This window comes from Bactrocera neohumeralis, chromosome 6, assembly GCF_024586455.1.
Source record: "Bactrocera neohumeralis isolate Rockhampton chromosome 6, APGP_CSIRO_Bneo_wtdbg2-racon-allhic-juicebox.fasta_v2, whole genome shotgun sequence".
Taxonomy (NCBI): Eukaryota; Metazoa; Arthropoda; class Insecta; order Diptera; family Tephritidae; genus Bactrocera; species Bactrocera neohumeralis.
In genome coordinates this window covers 51255912-51281970 of record NC_065923.1, presented here as the reverse complement: position 1 = coordinate 51281970, position 26059 = coordinate 51255912, and the positions used below count along the sequence as shown (strand labels likewise).

The window sequence follows — 26059 nt, the reverse complement described above, 5'->3', positions numbered from 1 at the left end:
GTTATTGCGTTTTAAGTGTCAGTATGTTTGTGTTATCGGTGCGAAAATGAGCTTCGAACAAAAAGACAACATGAAATTTTGTTTTAAAATTGATAAAACTTTTACCGAAACGTTTCAATTGATGACACCAGTTTATGGCGATGATTGCCTATCCCGTAGCAGAGTGCACGAGTGGTTTCAACGTTTTCAAAGTGGTTGTGAAGACATAAATGACGATCAACATGTGGGCTAATCAAAATCCGTGATCACGGGAAATTCCATCGAAACTGTGCTTGAAATCATCAAAAATCAGGCGAAATCATCATTGAAATTCATGGAAATGGAATTGAACATCTCCAAAACATCGATTTATCGCATTTTGACTGAACATTTGGGCTTAGGAAAGGTGTGTGCACGGTTTGTTCCGCACAAATTGACAGACGACCAAAAATTGCTCAGAATCCAACATTCGAAGGACGATAATTTGACCAAAAATATAAATATTAAACACTCCCCGTATTCACCTTTTGGACCGTGCAAAAAGCTGTATTGAAGCAGAAGCTGACTATTTTGAATAAAATAAATTGATTTTGCCGACAAAACCATTTGTTCTGTATTTTTTTTTAAAGTCCTGTTTACTTTGGAATGCACCTTGTATAGTAAATTGGTCGTTTATATTCGAGCCAGAATATAGCGGTTCGATCTTGTGGACTACTACTATTGAAGGCCTCATCATTATAGAAGATTTTGTTTCTGCTTTCAAATTTTCTGAATCGGATCCACAAGGTCTGTCGCAAAAAAAAAAAACAGGACTGTTAAAAAAAATAACAAAAAATTAATATTTTTCAAAAGTTATATTTTTTTATTCAAAGTAGTTTCCTTGTGCTTCGATACAGCGTTTAGTCATTTTTCGGAATGCTCTTGAGAATATCGGTCGTCGCCTTTTGGATAGCTGAAATGTCCTGAAACTAGTGTCCTTTCATGGGCAAATGAAGTTTTCCAAATAGGTAAAAATCACAGGGTGCCAGATCAGGTGAGTAGGGTGAGTGATTAATGGTTAATATGGAGTTTTTTGTCAAAAAATCAATGACAAGCGTCGACCGATGACACGTCGCATTGCCGTGCAACAGGCGACAAGACCGCCAGGACCATAACACCAAGGTAAAACACAGCATTAATCGTTTGGCCAGGTGGGACGAACTCTCGGTGTACAATACCCTCGGAATCGTAAAAACAAATCAGCATTGTCTTAATTTTTGACTTCTGAAGACGACCGACTTCTGATCGTCACAGAGGTCCTCACGAACTTCTTGGAATCGCTTAAACCACTCATGCACATTACTACGGGATAGGCACTGATCGCCATAAACTTTTTTCATCATTTGAAATGTTTCAGTAAACGTTTTCCCAAGTTTAAAACAAAACTTAATATTGGCTCTTTGCATTTTACGACCGTTGACCAAAAGCTGCTGTCACTTTTTGATCGATAATATCGATTGTAGTTATCCAATTGTCTCAATAGGTGGCGCCACCAGAACCAGTTATATTTCAAAAGTTCTGTTTCTTTTGCGACAGACCTTGTACAATGGATAAAAATATCGAACAAAAAATTTGTCTAAAACTTTGCATTTCTATGCTGGAAAAGATTTATCAAAAATACAAGACTGCGATGGGTACAAAGCCTTCAAAGACGATTGAGAGATCTTTGGCAAGAGAGCTAGACATCTCTCGAATTTATGGGGCTAGACCAGTGTGACACTTTCAAAAAATTAATTTTATTTATTATTAAAATATCCTGTGAAATCGATAAGGTGTGTAGCATCTTGAATAGTTTTTGAATGGCAGCGCTCTAAAGAGCGACCGCTCGCATGTATAAATCGGATAGTTGAAACTTTAAACGCGTTTTCTCGAAACGGCATTTTTCAAAATTGCTGATATCATAACTCAACGAGAAACTGACCGATCGACTCAAGTTGAAACTGTGTATTCTTTGATATATTTACTATACAATGACCGACAATCTTTGTGATTGGTTAAAAATTGTCAATTTGACATTTTTTGCCTTAAAAACGACATTTTTTCAGAATTATGCCATTTTGTAAATTTTTGGTATTTTTCAAAAATTGAAGGTTATTGTATAGGTAATACCTTCAACTTTAATAACCTTTTTTATTTTTTTGTACCAGCTACTCATTCGGCCGGTATCATGTTAGCAGTTGGGGAACTTTTTTTTGGCACCTCCGATTAGCACATAACTCCGTTATTTTTCAATATTTTTGTGAAAAAAATCTTAATGTACAGCTGAATATATACCTTATTATGCCCAAAGAACTTCGAAACATTCGATCACGTACTTTCTTTTAAAAAAGTTCACGAAAATCGTCTAATTTTTTATGGGTTACGCTGGTATAACCCCTTAAAGCCAAAAACGCAATGAATCCATTGAAGGCGACAAAATATGTTTTGATGAATAATTAAATATTTTGCGTTTTATTTACACTTTCTGGGTACTTTTTTGTTACAATGTATGTACATACTATATGTACCTATCATGACAGTATTTGCATCTCTAAAGTTTTCAGACTTACAATAGTACTTCATTTGTTTTTAAATGGAATAGTATTAGAATGGCATAACAATTCTTATAACTGGTTTTAAGTACAATATAATAAAATGAAATATATTAATAATAAAATAAATATATAAATATTCTAATTACATATGAATTCGTATAAATATCAGATAGAAATTAAATAGCATGTGAACAACTGAAATGTATATTGGAAGAGAGGTGATAAATAAATACATACTTATATGTTAAAATAAATAAATATGTATGTATATATAGTATCTGCAAAGTTTATACATATATAAATAATATACAAATATGATACCATTTTTTATTATTTTTATTTATTTTTATGTTAAACATGTAAAATAATATATAATTTTATAATAATAATATTGAAATAAGAAATAAAAACTTGAATTCCTTGTCAAAAACGATTTATTTTCATATTCCTCAATTTGCATTTTATATACAATCAGTTATAAGCATATACATACAACAAAATTCGAGTAAAATTTTTCATAATTTTAGTAAACTTAATATACCAATTACTCTAAGTAATTTCCCCTTTAGTTTAAATATATTTATATGGAATTCTTGCATACATATTTCATTTTACCTTGCGAGAGTATAAAAAGGTCGGTTACACCCGAATTTAGCTCTTCCTTACTTTTTCATTGACAAGTTTTGCATCACCTGAAAGTACTATATTTCCCAGGATTTGATCTTTGCAAAGCATAAAATGTTCGGTTAAATCCGAGGTTAACCTTCTTTACTGTTGCAAATAAAATCTATTAGTCTGAGCAACAGTAGAAATCACTGGAGTATCAACAAATATTGGAAAGGCAAAAGCTGTGTAAAGCTTTCTTGCTCCAATTGATAAGAGGTTCCAATCAAACTATGCACACATGACGAGTTGTGGGTATGAGGGAAATGTACATGTCTTTGTTTTAAATACACTGTTATTGCCATTGATAACAGCGGCTCTGGTTCAGAAATACAGCAAAATGATTACAAAATCATAATACAAAATAATCAATTAACTTATGAACACTTGTCGGTGTAGTGACCGTAAAATACATGTACTTCACTGATTAATCAACTAGGATTCCGACAAAAGTTCAGTTTAGTCTGATTTGCTGACCAGTGCGGTCTGTTCGCAAATCGACTTCGATCATTTCTATACCTATATTACGCGTGTCTTTTTAACAATTCAACAATTCAAAAAAGAAAAACATAAAAAACTGAACTTTATACTTTTTTTCTAAATACAAACTTAAGATAGAGTAAAAAATGTTTTTAAATAAATCATTGGCATCCGTGAACCTGTTGAAGCGCAGCTTTTCAACAAGTGTTTGGAGAGCAGCTAGCCTACAGGGACCCAGACAGCCTGTAAGTGAATAAGTGGAATTCGTTTTCTTCAAAAAAGATTTACTTTATTTAATTAAATAAAGTGATTTTATTGTATCCTTGTAATAATCAGTTATAGCAAATGTATGAATATTAAAGTTTGTTCCTTGAGCGTATTTGGGAACAAAATTTGGTATACCTGTATGTATGTACATATGTGTATATAAGTTCCTTAAACTGATAAGCAACCCCAAACTAGATAAAATGAGATATCCTCACTACTACTCGGATTGTAACGGGCTCAGTTTTTTTTGTGAAATATACAGTTTCAGGGGAATTCACTGTACATGTAAAGTTCTAGTCAGGAAATATTCAAGTTTGTAAGTGAATCGAAAAAGGTCTTATTGTAAGACGATGTATTTATGAATTACTTTATTTAACTGTGTGTTGTTGTTTTTTCATTTAATCAGATTTCGGAAATTCGCTCGATCGATTAGTGAGGCATACTGTGGTTAATGGATTACAAAATTTTGCATCTAGTTTAATAAAGTTATGCAATCATAAAAATAATAAGTAACACAATAGTTGGTTCATAATATTGAATATCTTATCACCAATTTGGTTATAAGAAGCCTTTGTAAGTATTACATATGATCATATATGGAGCTAAGCTGGGATAGTCAAACAAGTTGTTGGGACTGTTTAACGGTTTCGTTATTTTGATTTGATGAATGAAGAAAAAAAATTCGAAATAGTAGTACGATTTCGTTAATTTTATACTAGATCAGTACCTGGACATATTTTTCATGGCATATCAATTGATATGTGATATGCAAACTAATTTCTGAGTTTGTGAGTTATCGATCTGAAATTTAGCACAAGTGTGTTTCTCTTCATAAAGCTGTACATTTGACGGAATCGATATAGCATATAGCTGCCACACAAACTGAATGATCGGAATGAAGTGCCTGTATGGAAAGCCTTTTGCTGCTCCAAAAAATAGCCTGTGTTTGTGAAGAGTATTATAGCTTCCCTCCAACCAAAGATAACATTTTTCATTTTTTTAACCTTCTTCGCTTAACAATCATATCGCTTTATAATAATATATAATCGTAAAATGTACCGGGAAATTGTAATTAAATTCCCCAGATAAAAGTTATTTCAAACACTGTCCATAATTACTATGCCAAATACAAGAGCGCGATCTGTCTACCAGTTTGTTTGCAACAGCTGCTTAGTCGGTAGTGCATATTGTAATGGATAAAAATATCGAACAAAGAATTCGTCCCAAATTTTGTGTTTCTAATCAAATTTCGTGTGCCGAATCGTTGCGAACATTGCAAAAGGCTTACGGTGATTCAAAAACCGAAGTCTAGGAGTGGTACAATGCCTTCAAAGACGGTCGAGAGATCGTTAAAGACATACCCCGTTCTGGACGATCTTCGACCTCTTCAAGTGATGATAATATAAAGAAAGTGAAGGATATAGTGCTTTAAAATCATCAGCCAGTTTTAAAGAGAGAGAGACTCGCCATCTCTCGCGAGTCCGTTCGAATGATTTTGACGGATATTTTGGACATGAACCGCGTTCTTGCTCGACTGGTCCCGATAAAGCTGAATTTTTTTCAAAAAGAATACCGCAAACAAGGTCTTTGGACATGCATGATCGTGCGAATTCCAATTCCACCTTCAAGGAGAGTATTATAACTGCCGATGAGACACGGGTTTATGAGTTTGACGTTCAAAAAAGTCAACAATCATCGGAATGGCAAAATTCGCTGAAGGAGCTGAAGGCCATCCCAAGGTGCTTATAAAAAGTGTTTCGAGGACTGGAAAACTCGTTTGCATAAGTGTATTGCATCTGGTTGGGATTACTTTGAAGGCTATTGATGAATAATTAGATTTGGTATTTATGTATGCATACACCCGTATTAATTGGTTTATAAATTATCAGCATCAGAATTGTAGAAAAATTGGAATTGAAAGTTTTGACATAAACCATATGTTAGACGCTTTAAGCCATTTTTACAACAAACAGGTTATACCGCCTATGAAACTATAAAATGGACTCACTATTCAATTAACTACTTACTCACATAAAAACATTCTTAACCGGTTGAAAAATCTTTGTCCTAACCGAGAGACTGATTAATATTAATTGAACGTTTAATGGCATTTGAAAGAATCGCTCTTAAAGTGACGAGGCTTCTGCTTATTTAGTTTGAATAAACTAAATAAATTAACCTAATGTTTTAATAAAATGTTACTTTATAACAGTGCAAAACACATCATTGAGGCAAATCACATTCAACGGTGGAGTATGGTCGTAACACTAAAAAACATTACGAAAATACGTGAAATCTTATTGGGTTATAGTTAAATGAAATTGAGTATGTCAAAGGAACGCATAGATTATATAATTCACAAATTTTATAAATAGAAAAGTATCGGTCGGTCAGTTGGGTTTTGGCCATTTTTGGGATTCACATTATGTTTATGGACTACATCGAACATGATAAAAAAGTTAAAAAAAAACTATTTTTTTTAACATTATTAGATCTATTGAATGTCGAGGTCAAATTTTGATAGTATATAACCGTACATTGTGTTACATTATAGTTGAGGAGACATTTTCTAATAAGTGGGATAAATGGTTTAAATAATTTTTCTCCTTAAGCTCTTAAAACCTATATATAAATAGTAATAGATAAATAAAAACACGTTTTGAAGGAGTAAACAATTCATAAATCAATGTGGAAGCAACAAGTGTTTTTATTTTAGCTTTCCTAATACATAGCATATTTGGTCGCACATGAATGTTGACTATCTCTCAACTTGTCTGCTATAGCCTGAGTAACTCTTTTGTTTGTACATACATTCAATGCTCAGTGGTTATAATAAAGCTTGATAACGGGTTTTTTTAAAAAAAAAAACAATAAAATTTGCAAAAAATGGTTCTTTATTTGAAACGTTAGATTTTCGTATCTACTTTTTGAAGATAACATTTAAATGTTCTTAAATAGTGGTCCATTCGGAAAGTCCAATTTATATAAATAGCATCAGAATTGTAGAAAAATAGATAAATAAAAACAACTATGAAACGTTAAAAAAATAGTCTAGTCAACTTGGTTCATAATGAAATGTTTTCCAACAATAGAATCGCGAGCTGTGTGGCATGTAAAATCTTGTTGTCAAACAAGTTCAGTTCTTCCATTTTTGGCAATGATTTTCGTAGCTTTCGATGAAATCTTTATAACGTTAGTTAAATATAGCATAGATTTTGGTACAAAAAACACCAAACGGTGCACAGTATGTTTTGAACGACTTCTGGTTGTACAAAACAAGTTAAAAAAAATGCCTTTTTTTTTTTATTATTTACGTATCAAATCTCAACAGATTTTTATATAACCGTAGGTCTGCTATAAAATTTGTGATAAAAAAGATTTTCTGCCAATTTTACAAACTCTTCGAAAATCCTATTTGTAATTGCAAGCGTTGCTCGTTAGTAAGTCATTCATAAATGAAATGTCAAAGTGGTTATAGCATCTTTATCTTTGACATACAAATCCCAGAGTCAAACTCTATATTGTTCCAAAAAAATCACCCGATAGTTATCAATACAAATGAGAGAACTCATATTGTTCCATTGTAATATACGGCAAGGTCTCTCATCCGAGGCTTGTTGCTTCCTTTCATTGGCAATTGAAAAGTAAAGTCCTCTCTCGACGAACAAAAACTAAAGTCTATAAGTCGCTCATAATTCCCGTCCTGCTATATGGTGCAGAGGCTTGGGCGATGACAGCAACCGATGAGTCGACGTTACGAGTTTTCAAGAGAAAAATTCTGCGAAAGATTTATGGTCCTTTGCGCATTGGCCACGGCGAATATCGCATTCGATGGAACGATGAGCTGTACGAGATATAGACAACATTGACATAGTTCAGCGAATTAAAAGACAGCGGCTACGCTAGCTGGGTCATGTTGTCCGGATGGATGAAAACACTCCAGCTCTGAAAGTATTCGACGCAGTACCCGCCGGGGGAAGCAGAGGAAGAGGAAGACCTCCACTCCGTTGGAAGGATCAGGTGGAGAAGGACCTGGCTTTGCTTGGAATATCCAATTGGCGCCACGTAGCGAAAAGAAGAAACGACTGTCGCGCTGTTGTTAACTCGGCTATAATCGCGTAAGCGGTGTCTACGCCAATTAAGAAGAAGAAGAATGACAGGGATGAGAAGCTTCCTCCATTTTTCCATGATGAAAAATTGATTGCCATGTATATTATTGAACCAATCTAGTACGTATGGACGAAAACACTCCAGCTCTGAAAGTATTCGACGGAGGAAGCAAGGGAAGAGAAAGACTTCTACTCCGTTAGAAAGAGATCAGGTGGAGAAGGACCTGGCGTCGCTTGGAAATTCCAATTGGCGCCACGTTACGAAAAGAAGAAATGATTGGCGCGCTGTTCTTATCTCGGCTATAATTGCGTAAGCGGTGTCTACGCCAGCAAAGAAGAAGGAGAATATACTTAGTTAATACTAATTGTGAAAGTATAAGTTCAACACTGCCAACGGCAGGACGATATGATTTTTTATACTGGGCTATTATTGTGGGGTACCGAGGCCTATCAGTTCGCTTATTTGTTTTGACGGCGCTTGAAGAAGCTATAAAGCGTTATCTGGCTCTCAATTGCTAAGTATAGTATGGGCAATCAGCTGCACTACAGTGCCCTTCTCGCTGCCATTCCGTCATTTGATACACATACATATAATATACATAGTGGCTTGGAGGTTTCGTTATTTTTGTATCGTAGAAAAATTCAAAAATATGTATGTTTACCTAAAATGCTTATGTTATGTATGTATATTCAATTTTTTGAAATAATTTGTGCTATAGTGTTTCGATGTAATCAATTTCTTCGGAGTTTGCTAAATTTCTTGAAGATATCTGGTCAAATTAAAAGGTTTTCCAGGCAAGTACTTGATTCCGATCGTTCAGTTTCTTGGGTAGAAAGCGACGTGTGAAAAATTTCAGATTGATATCTCAAAAACTGAGACTAGTTCGCGTATATACAGACAGACGGATATAAATATATGTATGTATCATCGTTCACGCTCGCTTCTGAGTGTTACAAATTTCGTTGCAAACTTAATATACCCTGTCCAGGGTATACTATAATAACTTCGAATGCTTATGCTTGTGATTTTGTAGAAAAAGTATGACAAAGCTTTAAAGCCTTGATTTAAGTATAATATCATGCATTGGGTTTGAATCTTCTTGAATTTGTATACTATACTCAGAAGATTGCATATATTTTTAATATTTCTGAACTTATTAGATCATTTAAATAAAACATTATTAAGTCTTTCTGCCTCCAAAAAAATTTGAGTAAAACGCAAGATTTGCAGTCCCAAACAAAGGGATATCACAATAAAGTGGTACAACTGTTACCCTAATTCCTGTTAAGTTTGGACATTTTAGACCATTCTAAAAAGAAAAAACAAACATTTTTAATTGATTGTCAAAACTTAGGACTCGATATAACTTATAGTAGTTGACAATCTGGTATATAATCAAAGACAGTTATTTATATTTGCTTCTAGAACAGCAAGAAGTTGGGTAGGGAAGCAATATTTAAACGTACTCATTATTTATTTACTTGATTTGGTTATTTCACGTTAACTTTATAATTCGTCGATTTTTTTAAATTTTAATTAAAAGAAAACACACACACACCAATAACCAAATATATATGTTTTACACGTAAACATATATATGCTACATACATACATACATCCTCAATGAATACAATAAATAAGTAAATGAGTTTGTTTTCGAATTGATTTTAGGACTTTATGATTGGCAATGCAATCTCCAGCGAGCAAATAAACAAATAAATTTGTGTACAGTTGTTACCTACTCAATAGTATTTAATAATTAGCATTTGTAGATAAGAACTTGATGAGGCAAACGCGTTCTATATTGTTGCGCACATACAAATAAGTGTGAGCTAGTTATGCAGCAAATGACATCGATAAATAGTATGGCATGTTTAAGATTATACTTTGTCAATATCTTATCACGATCATGAACTGTGTCTGGCAATAACCGCCTTCAACACTCAAATTATATTGCGTAATAAAGTGATAGCTAGATAAACGATTAACTCAAGAGTTGGAGGAATTAATAATATTGCATCTTAAGGAGGGAAGGTATTTGAGGAATTGATTAGTATCATTGGTTATACATATTTTAATCATTCCTTTATATATATATGAATTATATAATACATATAGATAAATATACATACATTGTCTAGTCGATATAAGTAAGAAATTAACAGAATAAATGTAGAAGTGCGAAATGTGCGAGTTTTTTCTGCAATCGAGTTCTTATGGGTTGTTGTCGTAAGGTGTAATCTCTTGAAAAGGTTCCAGTAGATAACGATTGTAAAACAATGCAATGCAATCTAAGAAGTGTTCCCTAGTAACGTCTAGTTATTTGTGACAGAAAGTTTTTATAAATTTAACGAATTTAATTTCTTACTTTTTGTGAATAAAGTTAGAATGATTAAGCTGAGAGGTAATATCACCATTCCGTTCATAAATCATAACACATACATACATATACATATATATATATATATACATATGTATATATGTGTGTATATATATATGTGTGTATATTTGCATTTATGTAAGTAGTGAAGTGAGTTTTCAATATACTTGTATATATACTATGTGCAAAAAATAGTAAGACTTTGTTCATAATTTTAAAATTCTTAATTTATTCTTCAAAATCTATGTCATCCCCCCAAAACAATCCCCCTTGGCACAATACACTTGTGCCAACGTTTTGTCAAATCCTCGAAACAGTTGTTAAAGAGCGAAGCGATTCATGTTTAATGTCTTCAATTGACTCAAAATGGTTTCACCAGAGCAGTCGTTTGAGTTTGCTGAAAATCCAGAAGTCACACGGAGCTCACAAAGAATCAATGCGGGCCATAAGTCCCGCCACTTTTTACGACGCGTAGCACTCAAATAGTACTCCTTGTTGACTGTTTGGTCGGTTGAAAGGAATTCGGAGTGATCCACACCTCGATTATCGAAAGAAACTGTGAACATAACCTTGATTTTTGACCTGCTTCGACGTGGTTTTTTTGGCTTCGGCTCACCTTTGCCACGATATTCGGCCAATTGATCGTCTGTTTCCGGGTCGTAAGCATAGATCCAAGACTACGTTTCATGACATCCTTGTAGTCGGAAAGCACTGTTGGAACCAATCGTGCTTTCATTTTTTTCAGGCCTAAATGATCTTTCAAAATGATTTTTACTGATATTTCCGATATTCCAACGATGCCAGTAAGATCTCTGACTATTAATCGTCGATTCTCAAGCACCAAGTCCTTTATTTTATTGACGTGTTGATCATCAGTTGCTCAGACATTTGATTCCACGCACAAAATTTAATGAATAATTTCACTCATCGTAAAAATCCACGAATGCACTTTTTCAGAAAGACTAATGATTCGATGTGAAATTTAGCACAGATGTTACTGACAGTCATACAAACCCAGAAAAAATTATTTTGACGAATGGGATTTCGCGCGAAATTTATATTAAAAAGTCTTACTATTTTTCGGCCACAGTTTTACTAATGTGTTTGATGTAGATATCAGACCTTATAATATATGTATGTATATATAGCATGTGTATAATTGTACCATAATTTTACGTCTGATTTATTTTTAGAATATTTTGACTGAAAAGCGAAAACAAGCTACCTTTACAGAGCGAAGTCAACTGAAATATGCACGCCGTCTGGTGGTTAAACTTGGAAGTGCCGTTATCACACGTGAAGATAACCACGGCCTTGCACTTGGACGACTGGCCTCCATTGTTGAGCAGGTTAGTTTTTTGTATACCATACATACCTGCGCTCATTGAAATAGCAGTGCAACAAAACCGAAAAAATACAACTTTTTTTGCTTATTCCTTTGCTTAAGTATTGCCTTTTCCACATCCACAATTTTTTGCTCCAAGAAAGAGAAGTAGAGGGGAAGGAGGTATATATAATAGAAAAAATAAATTTGAACCAAAAAAAAAACTAAAAATTTAACCAAAACCATACTTTTATATCCTCAAGGTAAATAAAAGCAGAGCTGAATTTAGGAATTAGTAACGTTTCTGAGAAAGACTGTTAAATGAAAATTTTAATGTACGAAGACCACGAAAGGTACCTTTACTTAGGCAAAGACATATCAAAGTGCTGTTGGAGTTTGCAAAAAACTATTGAAACTAGCCAATATAAAGATGGCGTAACATTCTTTTGACAGATGACTCCAAATTGGTCTTGTTTAGTTTTTTTTTTTTCACTATTATGTTGATTAATGAGTTATGGTAAATTTTTAATTTTTTTGTTAGCACTGTTATTTCATTGAACACAACGTTTTTATGTTATTATTCATCTATACTTAAGCATTGAATAAAAGAAAAAAAACATAACTTTTAAGTTACATATAGATATCTTTGCAAATTTATTCATGAAAATATTGGATGTGATTTTGTTTTGAAGAGAATTTCATATCTAATGGGTATTTGATAATAATTAATAATGGGTTGTCAAAAAAGTCTTGCGCTATTTTTATTGAATTTTTTTTCGACCAATTCAGCGATTTTATATCAATTTTCGATGGCATGCCTTCCGGAGCGTGGCGCATCTTCGACCACCTCTACACCAGAACGAAAACGTTGAAACCATCGTTGTGCGGTGGAAATGGAAACTGTATCGGGTCCATAAATTGCACAAATTTTATTGCCGGCTTGAGATGCATTTTTGCCTTTATCGTAGTAGTACTGTAAAATATGCCGTATTTTCTCTTTATGTTTGCGACGCTATAATTCAAACACTTGTTTGCGACGTGTTAGCGCGTGAAATGAGCTTTCCAAAAAGGTATAGCATGAGCCGACGCGACGAATAAAACTAGAACTACGCGCTTTCTGCGCCAACTAGCGAAAATACCGCAAGACTTTTTTGACAACCTAATATTTAGTTTTCCAGTCATGATTGAGGTTCTGCGTACTTTCGCGCATGCAAACGTCACTGATTTTTATTCTCAGGCTCCTTACCGAAAATATGCAAGCAATTAGGCGGATTTTTTTAGTTTTTACGTGGATATACATATCTAGAATTACAGTCTACGAAATGACCTTTTTTATTCAATGAAAATCTCGATTCCGTATCAAAAGTAATACGCGTGGACTACTCTAAAACAATGGTGTCGCCAAATTCTCAAAATTAGCCTTCACCAGACTATTCATGGATCTGAATAACAGTAAACTCAGCAATTTAATACATGCTCAACTGAGGAATAATAAAACAATTTATTAAAGCATTGGACACTGTTTCAGTGAAATTTATAGAAAATTTCCGAACGTATGGAAAAGCCGAAAGTTGGGTCTTTCTTGGTCCTCAAATACGGCAATTCATGAAAGACACAGATTTAATCAAGGTTATGACCATTCTGTAAAGTGTAAGTTGGGAAAGTTTAGTGCTAATAGTCAAAACTTCGAAAATTTTCAGCCAAACATAAATTACCAAATTATGAAGCAATTCTCTATAATATGCTGACAAACTTTAAGTGTCTAAGAGCAAACATGACTATCAAGTTAGATTATATCGTAATCACTTGAATAGATTTTTGAATAATTTAGATAATTATGGTGTGAAACACTGAGAGCTGTTTCCCTGGGATATAACTGATGGATAAAAGGTATCAAGATTGATTGGAAAGGTTTCATAATGGCAGATTACTGCCGTTCCTTAAAAAAATATTGCTAACTAGAAAATTATAAAAGATCTTTAATAAAGATATAAAAGAATGAATATCTTACTAATCATTAATATGAATAGTGACAAAAAACTTAAATTAGAAAAATCTTCTAAACTTTACTTTTATTTAACTTCACATCATTCCAATTCTCTACAAATCAAAATAAACAAGATAGGAAACAGCAATTAACAAGAGTCTGAATAGATTACTATAAAAAATTGTAATTTGGGCCAGGTGATCGTAGGATTGAGGAGCACCCGCTTTCTGAAACTTTATAAAAAGTGACATTTTCCCACCCTCTAATAGGATTAATGTACATATCCCACAAAATACTCAAGCTACATCAACCAAGTTTGTTCAGAACAAATCTTTACGGTAGCCCTTCAGACCGCGAAAATACATAGGTTAAATCAGATATAACCCCATTCATTCTCCATATAACGATACTGTTGAAAAATACTAAAATTGTGATGACACACTAGTTGAATACGTCACAAGAATTGAAATCTAAGCCAAAGTTCTATGACAAGGGGCCAGGATCAAAATTAGACAATGAGTGTGGCACCGCTCACTTTTCGATGAAATCTTATATATCAGAATCTACTATACCTGTTTCTGCCAAATTCAGGATAATGTTATCCTGATATTCCTATATTACGTTACCAAAATGGTCAAAATCGGATAAAATGTTTGACATTAGAGTAGTGTTCAGAGCGAGTCGAAGACAACTATGGATTTTGAAATTGATGTGTAGTTTGGTTATTTCTTTCATAAAAATATACATCTGCATATGTAAACAATTAAAAAATATTTTTTTATAACTTCTAGGTTGCTGAGTGCCATTTAGAGGGTCGCGAGGTTATGATGGTTACAAGTGGTGCTGTAGCTTTTGGTAGTCAAAAATTAGCACAAGAATTACTTATGTCACTTTCTATGCGTGAAACGCTCTCGCCAAAGGACCCGACACGCGTCGTATGTTGAAATTGGATATATGGTAGAGCTTAGCATATGCACACACCAACTTACACAATATTTTCTTTCAATAACAGGAACAGGGTACCCTGCTTGAACCCAGAGCGGCCGCTGCTGTGGGTCAATCTGGTCTTATGTCACTGTACGATGCTATGTTTGCACAGTATGGTGTAAAAATTGCACAGGTATAACAAGGAAACTGGATATTTTAAAATTTATTAGACGTTTTCTGATCGTATTTACATAGGTTCTCGTAACAAAACCGGATTTCTACAATGAGGAAACACGTAATAATTTATTTTGCACACTTTCTGAACTGATCAGCCTAAATATTGTGCCGATTATCAACACCAACGATGCTGTATCCCCGCCAATGTTTTTGAAAGACGATGATCTACCAGTTGGCTCAAAGAAGGTAAGTAAAACTAAAATGTCAAATGACAAAATATGTATTATGTAAAATAATATAAAAGGCGTAATTTTGAAATTATTATGTATCAGGGTATAGCAATCAAGGATAATGATAGTTTATCTGCTATGCTTTCGGCAGAGGTTCAAGCGGATCTACTGATTCTAATGTCAGATGTTGATGGAATTTACAACAAACCTCCTTGGGAAGATGGAGCTAAACTGATGCACACCTATACCTCGAATGACCGACATGTCATCGAGTTCGGGAAAAAGTCTAAGGTACTTACCATACATGCCAACACATACAATCATATTGAACATTCCGCTGATTTAGTATACTACACGTGCTTTTGTGTCTTAAAAATTCGACTAAAAATTTTATTGTAAATAGTATTCAAGTTATTTGACTGTAAAAGTTTTATTAATCTAACGGGTGCATGAATCACCTAAAACTAAACGAGATAGATATATATATTCGTATATGGGCGTAATCAGACCAATCGGACTAAAATAAGATATGGAACTTTAATTTTGCACAGGAGATCGCAGTAGCTAGGTACACCTGTGGGCTAAAAATTTTGAAAAAGTGGGCATAGTCCTGAATTCTAATAGGTTTAATGTACGTATCTCCTAGACCACCAAGGCTGCAAATTCTCAGGATAAATATCTTATGCACCACAGCTGACAATGTAAAAATTACTGAAATTGGAAGATAACGCCGTTCACTACCCACATAACGGTACTGTTAAAAACTACAAAAATTGCCATAAATCAATAACTAAATACGACAGAGATATAAAATTTTTCACCCGAGATGGTAAAAGAGGGCTTCATTGGGTAAAGACTGGACGAATGGCGAGACAGCACCCAGTTTTAGGCAAAATCACATATCTTGGGACCCGACCAACCAATTGGTGACTAAATTGGTACCATGAGAAAATTTGTTCGGACTACACCCACTCTTACTTCTCACAGCACCTTTTAAAAAAACAATTGATTTTTTCACCTACCAGAACGCAAATCAAGAAGCAACTGTTATAAAGGTATAAAACTATGCACTAATAATTCCTTTAAAGTATGTCAATTTATAACCAAGAATTGTTCAAATCCAAACAAAACTGTTCAAGCCCCCAAATAGATAAAATTGCTCGAAAACTTGACCTTGTTCCTATATAACTAATATCAGATACTACCCCCAACTCTCATATTTCCCTGAAGAAATTTCTCGGACTTTGATTCTTGCAAGTTGAAGGAATATCAAATGTTCGGTTATCCCCGAACTTATCCCTTCTTTACTTGTTCATTATTCTTTTATTAACATTTTAGGTTGGCACTGGTGGTATGGACTCAAAAGTGAAGGCAGCCACATGGGCATTAGATCGTGGTGTTAGTGTTGTAATTTGTAACGGAATGCAGGAGAAAGCAATTAAAACCATTATAGCGGGACGAAAAGTCGGTACATTTTTCACTGAATCTACAGAAGGTTTCTCAACTCCTGTCGATGTTTTAGCTGAAAATGGTAAGTAGGACATAAATATTTATTACTTTAATGAAAAAAGGTATGTGTATTTATGTCATAATGAAAGTAAACTCTGATATTGGAATTTATACAAAATTTACAGGGTTATTTAATATAATAACGTTTCCTGTAACTAAAGAGTACTATGATTTAAATGTATAAAAAGCCTCAGCTTATTGTGATCGGTGGATTCGCTTTTCTTTATAACTTTTAACTTTATGTAGTACATATATTTAAATTTTATTTCTAAAAATTTTGCTTCAATAAGAACAGTGGGTTTCGCAGTGGAGTTTGGAGTAACCATGCACTTTTTATATTTGTTCAAAAAGTTTGCGTGGCTTTGTGTCTCTTTCATTGTGTTGTAATATCAGAAAAAAAGCAATTTAACTATGAATTGGCAAGCATTTCTACAATGAGGAAACACGTAATAATTTAAGCGAATTTCATATGCTGCTTAAGGGGGGAGCCTGATTTAGAAGCTTCAAAAAATCGTTTTTTTGAGGATGTCTTTAGGAGGGAAAGAATTAATTGATTAAAACGAAATTTCTGGGGTTATATTTAAACATCATTCTCACATTGTTTGAATACAAAATCTTTTAAATTCTGCTTTTGGGAAGCAATTGCCCGATGCATCTCGCAAGTGCATTTGCCGGACGGCGGGCAGGATGCAGGCAGCAATTTCTATCTGAAACATAAAATTTAAATAGATTCATATTTTTTAATAACATATCTTCTAGTTAAACTAAAAAAAGTTCTAAAAAAAGTGGAAAATTCTAAAATTTTTTAAAACTTGAAAAAAAAAATTGGGTTTTTGCCAAAAATTTTCCACTTTATGTTGTGTAAAAATATGTTCAAACATGACTTTTCTTGTTTTTTTTAGTTTAAATAGAAAATAATTTAATGCCAAAGATAATAAATTTTGGCCCAATTCGATCCGACGTTTAGTTTTTTTTCTATCTTGCCCGCCAATTCAGTAAAATCGTAAAAATGAACAACCGAGAAATCGCGCGTCAAAGTTTTCGCTTTCTGCCCAATCGCTCATATACATATGTATGTATCTGCTAGACGCTCGGTCACTATTTTCCTTCTACCTTCGAAAATATTTCGAAAAACGTGATGATTGTATATAGATTCTTGACATATTCTTAGATATTTTTTAAAGAGATCGTAAGCAGTGCTGCGTTTATGTATTTATATAATAAAACTCTTTTTGTTATATGAATTATTATAAATAAATTTCGAATTTCCATCTATAATATTGGGGACATATTCTTAGATATTTTTTTAAAGAGATTTAAGCAAAAAAAATCGATTTTTTTAAGCTTCTAAATCAGCCTCCCCCCTTAATGATAATTTTGATATTGCATTAACTCTAAAATAGAAGTACATATCTGGATATATTTTGAAAGCAGCCGCTCTAAGTGCCTGAATATGTTCACCCTATAAGATCTCTTTAACGTCCATGAATGCTGCAACCGATTCACTTCACTGCCTTCTATGGCTCTTTGACTTAGTACCCAAATAATGATTACCTAGTCCTCCTCAGATTTTGTTTTTGTAAGTCGTTAAGAGCATATTGGCTATAGTACCATCCGGTCCTATTTAAATAGCATGATGGCAGAGTATATTTTATATTTTAATTATGGGGAACAATTTTGAATAACCACATTTCGATTATCCACTGTATACACACTCCTGTTATGGTATTATTAGCAATGGAATTTTTCAATTTGCTTTGGTGAAACTGAAACAAGCGTAGAAATCCGCTTTTGAACATTGTATAAATACAAATGTATTTTATTAAACTGTCACAGTTAGGATTATGCGTCTTGTGGAGTTTCTGTGTTATACCCTGAACAGGGTGTATTAAGTTTGCCACGAAGTTTGTAACACCCCGAAGAAAACATCGGAGACCCTATAAAATATATGTATATATGTACATTGTAACAAAAAAGCACCCGAAAACTGTAATTAAATTCTCCGGGTAAATGATAAAGTTGGTTGAACTTACTATGAGCGCGATCTGTCTAACAGCTTATTTGCAGCAGCTGCTTAAGTCGTTATACAGAAGTGCGTTACGATTTTTACAATGGATAAAAATATCGAACAAAGAATTTGTCTCAAATTTTGTATTTCTAAGCAAATGTCGTATGCGAAATCGTTGTGAATGTTGTAAACGGTTTACGGTGACTCAGTTTTATCAAAAACACAGGCCTACGAGTGGTACAAAGCCTTCAAAAACGGCCGAGGGATCGTTGAAGACATGCCTCGTTCTGGACGACTTTCTACCTCTTCAAATGATGAAAATATTAAAAAAGTGAAGGGTATGGTACTTGAAAATCGTCAGGTAAAGGTTAGAGAGATGGTAGGAAAGCTCAAAATCTTTCGCGAGTCTGATAAAATGATTTTGATGGATATTTTGGGTATGAAACGCGTTCTTGCTCGACTCATCCCGATTAAGTTCAAATTTTTTTAAAAATACTACCGTAAACAACTCTCTTTGGACATGGTTGATTGTAAGAATTCCGATCCCACATTCATCGTGAGCATTATCATCGGAGGGAATCCGTTTTCAGTCGATCGAAGATATAAAACAAAATTCGCTGAAGGAGCTGAAGGTCATCCCAAAAAATGCTTATGAGTTTTCATACCATTAGCCATGTCTGTCTGTATAGGTGCGAACTAATCGATCAGATAGTTTAATATGAATTTAATATGAATAATTCAATACTTTATCATATACATACTTATATCAAATTTTAAATGTACTAGGGTCATTAAACAATAATAACATAATATGTGCATGAAAACAAAAATTTACAAATTATTGTTTAATATAAAAAAATTCTTATGATTTTTGTCTTCTGAAAAGTCTTTTTTATGTAAGTCTCCCATAAAAATCTGCTGGCATTCCTGTGCTCTATTTCCCTTGCTAGCCCTTCTCAATTAAGGAAATGTCCTGATGGAACCTCTCGCCTTGCCAGAAAGAAATTCAGATGAGAGTGCAGCATATGTATCTTTAAGGACATATTGCTCCCCAAAGCTTCATCATTCAGTTTTTCTTTAAAACTCTTATTCATTATCAAGGGTTTAACGAGGTCTTCCTTCAGCCGCTGTAATGGTTCTTCACTTCCCTGAAAAAGGGGTTAAAACTGGGGCATTAGTATACCAACAGGTTGTTTTAGAAGGCGTAGCAAAGCAGTTAAGCAATACTCTTTTCGATGGAGAACATGGATCTTCCAGCAAGATTCTGGCCCAGCACACAAAGCCCAGCCAGCAATAGCTTGAAAGCAATATTCCTAATTTTAAAGCTGCAGATGATTAGACATCTGCAAGTCCAGATGTGAATCCGTTGGACTGCAGTTTGTGAGTTGGAAAACATGGCATGTCGAATACTCTACAGAAATTTGGAGAATCTCAAAAAATATTTTGTTCGAGCAGCGTAAGCATTACCAATAAAAACCGTACTTGCTGCTATTGATGAATGACCGAATTGTTAATTGGCTTGTGTAAAAGTAATAAGTGAACATTTCAAATAAAAATTTGTGCGTCGCTCATTTAATATATGTATTATTAAATAACATTAACTTTATTAAAAATAATACATTATAGCTTAATTTTTATAAGGACCTTAACTTTTAACAGCACTTATGGCAAGACCAAGTCGAAAAAGGTGGACTTCTGTTTTCGCGAGTAGTTTCATTTAACAATGATGCACATTTTTCAGATTTATGACGCTACTTGTAGTATTATTACTTACTGTTTCTGCTCTTTGCATTTCTCTGCAGCGCGCATTGGCAGTCGACAGATGCAGGCGCTTTCTCCGGAACAACGTGCCAATGCAGTTAACCATTTGGCTGATTTATTGGTAAGCAGGGAAGAATTTATTCTGCAAGCGAACGCAAAGGACTTAGCTGAAGCGAAACGACATGGTCTAGCGAAGCCACTTTTATCACGCTTGTCTTTGAACTCTGCTAAATTGAAGAACTTGTCTGTTGGATTAAAACAGATTGCTGAATCTAGTCTTCAGGTAAGCAAGTGATTTTCCATGCTCATAAATTCCTGCCACTAAAAATAATTTATCAATTTTATTATGGCGTTCATGGCGTTTACACGGGCGACACGACTCCGAAAACTCGAGTCGGACAATTTTCTGTATTCCCTTCAATATCAGATTCTCAAATTCTTGACCACTTCATGTATTCAGTGCACAAAAATTTATTTGATTAACTAATTTTTACCCTAAATATTTTTTTCTAAAATTTTTCTCTATTATGTATATTTGCATACATTTTTCATATTATATACAAAAAATAGATAACGATATTCAAATTGTTGATCATATTGTAAATATGTATTCATAATCTCTAGAACCTATATAGAAGTAGTAAGCAAGGGCTAAGTTTAGATGTAGCCGAACATTTTATACTTCCGCAATTTACAAGAAACACAGTCCGAGTACACTTTTATCAGAAAATATTATCTCTGAATTTCAATAATATGTGTAAGTACATATATCTCAGAGATTTACTTTTATTTTCAGTAAAATATCAGTTATAGACATTGTGCTTCATATTATATATTAAGAATCTGGTGGCTTCAAAAGTTAGGATCCGATCTCGAGAATTGTTTGATGTATGATGCAGGACACTCATTGTCAGAGCCGTAACTAGGGCGTGGCGAAGGTGGCACCCGCCACGGGCGCAACAGTCGCAGAGGCGCAACGTAGGTTGAGCCTACATACGCCTGACGAAATATCGGTTGCTGAGCGTCCGAAAGAGCTACCGTCTGAAACTGGCGCGTCACCCACGGCGGGCGAAACAAGAGACATAGGGCGCGAACGGACCGAAAAAACTGCAGCGCCAGAGCCAGTGCAGTGGGCAGCAATGCGGCAGTACCACACGTGCCAGTGCGAATGTAATCGTCGCGAGGCGCGCACAAAGCAAGGGCACCCGTGGACGTGCTATTCCAGAAATCGGGGGCGCCACGCTATTAGTGCGAGTCTGTCAGTCCTGTTTCTGTGCCCACTGCCGGCCGTGCCGTGTGTTGTGCTATAGGCCAGTCAGCCACAATCTGTGTTCATCTGTGATCCAGGTGACAAAACGCATGCTTTTTTCAATAACATATGATGCAATGATGTAGATTTGTTTTTTTTTTGAAATTCAGATTTGAAATTGTAGATTTTGTTTTCCATAGACAATGAGGACTATCGGAAGGTGCTTTCTGATTTTCGGTATAACTTCCGGTTTAGCCGGAAATACTATCAATTTTTGTCTTTCAAACGACACATACATGTTTTTTCTTCAGTTTTGGAATAAACATTCATTCCCCTCTAGAATAATATACAATGTGCATAAATTCCAAGAAAATAGTATTTGAAAATTGTATCCTAATCTAGCAATATCAACTACACATCAAGGTTCCTATTTATAATATCCATGGAAACTTGCCATTAGTCGTTTTACGTTATTGTATAGGATAATTAGTTCCTATTCCAAAATCAAGGGAAAAATATGTAGGTGCCATTTGAAAAACAAAAATTGGTAGTATTTCCGGTCAAAGCGCAACTCACTCAGGTCGAGCACAGATGAATAGTGACGGAGAGATTGCAAAATGTAAATGCAATAATAAATAGATTGCTGTCACAATTAACCATATACCGAGAGACTTTCTTCACAAAAATTTTGCAATCATCAATTGTGACAGCTGAACAATTGCAAGTAACACCAGATTTCCAAGATACTCGAAAACGACCAAAGAAAATGATGCCGGGAGAAAAAGCGAAAGATGAATCTCCATCTATAAGTGCCCAAACTCATTTCAAAGCAGGATTGATCCAAGTTCTTGATCTTATGATTGCCCAAATGAATACCCGGTTCATCGCTTTAAATGAAGTTGCCGATGATTTCGCATTTTTGAGCGGTCAAGCAATTGTGAACACCAGTGTTACTCAACTAACCAAAATAGCGGCAGATCTCGCTATCAAATATCCTGATGACTTGGATCCGCATGAATTTTCATCAGAAATTGAGAGTTTCAAATTTCAAGCAACGACGCTGATGAGTGAAGCCAAAGACATGAACCATTTGAATGTATTAGAAAAAATATTCGATCTGTCGCTCGAGGATGTATATCCGAACATAACAACAGCACTGAGAATATTCTTATGCATGCCTGTTACGACGGCTACTTGCGAGCGTTCTTTTAGTAGCTAAAACTCATCAAATCTTATCTTCGTTCCTCTTTAGGCCAGGAACGGTTGGCGAATATTTCTATTTTGTCGATTGAGAAGGATACTACAACACGTCTCAATTTCGATAAAATAATCGATTTATTTGCAGAGGCGAAATCCAGAAAAGTATTATTCTGAACGATATAAGCGATCCTTGTATAAATTATTATTGAAAATAAGATGTACGTTCTTTCACTTGTAAATATATGATTTTTGATTTGGGCAACATCGGTTTCCATTATACTATATGGTAAGGGCGCAAGCAAGGTTGTTGCCACAGGCGCTGAAGCAGCTAGTTCCGGCTCTGCTCATTGTACATAGTACATTGGGACTTCAAGTTTCATCAAAAACCTTGATTTTTATTTGAGTTATCCCTTGCAGAAGTAATCTTCAAAATAATACTTTCCACTCAGTCAAAGCTAAACCTTTATTATATAAAGTATGGGATAGCTATTATTATTTTGAATGAATATTTTTTAAGACAAAAAAGCATTTTTTATTTACGTTTTCAGAATGTTGGTCGCGTTCTACGTCACACACGACTAGCAGAGAATTTGGAATTGAAGCAAGTTACAGTACCTATTGGTGTACTACTAGTCATATTTGAGTCACGTCCAGACTCATTACCCCAAGTAGCTGCCTTGGCAATGGCCTCTGCTAATGGTCTTTTACTAAAAGGTGGTAAAGAGGCTTCTAACAGCAATAAAGCTTTAATGGAGCTGGTCAAGGAGGCGCTCGCGACAGTAGGGGCGGAAAACGCAGTTTCCTTGGTGAGTTCAGAAAATTTTATATTTTTATTTTACAGTTTTGAAATATTTTATTTTATATTTCATTAATACGTGAGATAATTTCGGTAGTGAATATAATATATGTATGTAAATAATTACATAACTTCTATGTTTAGGTATCCACACGTGAAGAAATTAGTGATCTTTTGTCAATGGAGGACCATATCGATTTAATAATACCACGTGGTTCTTCAGAGCTTGTTCGCACAATTCAAGAGCAATCCGTCCACATACCGGTGTTGGGGCATGCCGAAGGTGTCTGCCATGTTTTCGTTGACAAAGAAGCTGATTTGCGTAAGGCCTTGAAGATAGTCAGGGATGCTAAATGTGACTATCCAGCAGGTATATTAATTTTTTATTTGAGAGTTGGTTGCTTATTATAGGAGTTACCTGCTGCCTACTCTTGTGTTTTTCTACTTACCTTTCATTTGCTCTACTTGTGCGTTTATCATTCTAGCTTGCAATGCAATGGAGACGCTTCTTATTCATGAGGATCTTATGAGTGGCAACATTTTTAATGATGTCTGCAACATGTTGAAGCGTGAAGGAGTGAAAATATACTCAGGACCAAAACTTAGCCAGAAATTAACCTTTGGTCCTCCGGCTGCTAAGAGTCTGAAGCATGAATATGGTGCTCTGGAGTGCTGCATCGAGATTGTGAAGGATATCGACGAGGCAATAGAGCACATACACACATACGGCAGCGGGCATACCGACGTCATCGTCACGGAGAGCGGTATGTATAACAACAACTACAATGAAAGGAAATCAATGCGTGCTTAATTTCACTCCTTCTAATTAGCCTATACGCATTGTTAATTGGTAATTCTTGTTTAAACTAGAGAAATTTAAAATAAAACAGCAGCAATATATTCACTTTTTAAAATAATCAGCTGCTGCCAACCCTACTATATTTCCATAGCATTAACGATCATTAAAAAAAATTTAACTATATTTACTAGTTATTCAAATTTTTGGCGTTATCGAATACACTTTATTTTTATTTGTCGAAATGATCTTCAATATACATAAATATCCTTTTGTGTATTTAATGTTATTCTATTGCTTTGCTGAAAGCAATCACTATGATACGACTTCCGTTATTGCTTATGGCTTATAGATTTTTGAGAAGCTCTCTTAGCATAATTAAGGAAACATTGTATTACTGGCAATGCAAGTTTTTGTCGCTGCGATGTAGCTAATGTCGCGGAGCGCTCTTCTGACTATCCATCTGCTAACGGGCTTATTTATTTTTTATAAACGCGTTCTTTAATGCCAAGTGATTTTTCCTTTTTAGGAGACGTGCATTCGCACGGTCCAGACTTTGGCAGTCCCCAAAGCTAATACCACTGTTTAACTAATTCTAAGATCTTCTGTTTGCGTACATTTGGCATAGCTTCCAGAGCTGTGAAGTTAGTGTAATAACTATTAAAAAAAATATATTTTATTATATATGTATATTAAAGTTCTTACCAGGTGCAATAAAGCACAATATTAGTTAAATATTTTATTTAATTGAGAAATCATTTGATATGTATTTCTTTGCAGATTCTGCGGCACAACAGTTCCTGTCGTCGGTTGACAGCGCTTGTGTTTTTCATAATGCTAGTTCGCGTTTCGCTGATGGTTTCAGATTCGGCTTGGGTGCTGAGGTTGGCATATCAACGGCAAGAATTCACGCACGTGGTCCGGTTGGCGTTGAGGGACTTCTAACGACTAAATGGATTTTGCGCGGTCAGGATCATGCTGCAGCTGATTTCGCTGAAGGCGGTAGTTGTGTTTGGCTGCATGAACCGTTGCCTCTATGAATTTATACACCAATAATTATTTTTGTACATAATTTATGTATTAATATTTTTATGTTTTTTAAAAGCTTAGGAAGGCAGTAAATACTATATATAATTATATTAAAAAATTCGGGTTAAGGTGTTTTCATTTTATTAGTTGAAAATTTTGAAAATGCTGCTTTGCAATCGTTGACAAAATTTAATGAAAACAAGTGAGGAAACACTCAGTGCCGTAGCTAGGGGGGGCGAAGGGGGCCGTCTTCGATCTTCGCTGTTTTTTAATATTCAGAAAAATATATCAACAAATTTTTTTACAAAATTTATTATAAAAGATAAAGAGTTGTACACTCACTGATAATAATCTGAATAACAATGAAAAATATTATTACTCGAATACTTCTCAGTCTTTGAATTTGTTTTATTTTTTTTGGCTTTTATCTTTCTTAAAAATAGTGATAGAACTTAAAGATGCGCTTTTCTAGGTTTGATCGCAAAATCACATATCATATCATTGTAATTTAAAGTAATGTAATTAAAATTCCATAGTTTCATTAACCGAACATATTTTGAGAAACCAACGGATATGTCACAGTTGAAGCATAGGGCAAACTGTGAGAGTGACAC

At 34.4% G+C, this 26059-nt stretch overlaps 1 protein-coding gene across 1 annotated transcript; it reads left to right on the top strand.

Moving 5' to 3' along the window:
- The first annotated feature begins 3670 nt into the window (after positions 1–3670).
- Positions 3671–25565, top strand: LOC126762125 (delta-1-pyrroline-5-carboxylate synthase). Its single transcript, XM_050478652.1, has 12 exons — positions 3671–3940; positions 11646–11801; positions 14555–14698; positions 14776–14883; positions 14946–15113; positions 15200–15388; positions 16436–16628; positions 20417–20658; positions 23373–23630; positions 23765–23990; positions 24106–24384; positions 25197–25565. Exons 1-12 carry the CDS (start codon positions 3842–3844, stop codon positions 25454–25456), a joined length of 2322 nt encoding a protein of 773 aa, XP_050334609.1. The 5' UTR covers positions 3671–3841; the 3' UTR covers positions 25457–25565.
- The last annotated feature ends 494 nt before the right edge of the window (positions 25566–26059 follow it).

Coding starts and splice junctions, on each gene's coding strand:
- LOC126762125 (XM_050478652.1), top strand. CDS start 3,842: ATGTTTTTAAATAAATCATTGGCATCCGTGAACCTGTTGAAGCGCAGC. Junction 15,389..16,435: donor AGTTCGGGAAAAAGTCTAAG/GTACTTACCATA, acceptor TTAACATTTTAG/GTTGGCACTGGTGGTATGGA. Junction 20,659..23,372: donor TTGCTGAATCTAGTCTTCAG/GTAAGCAAGTGA, acceptor TTACGTTTTCAG/AATGTTGGTCGCGTTCTACG.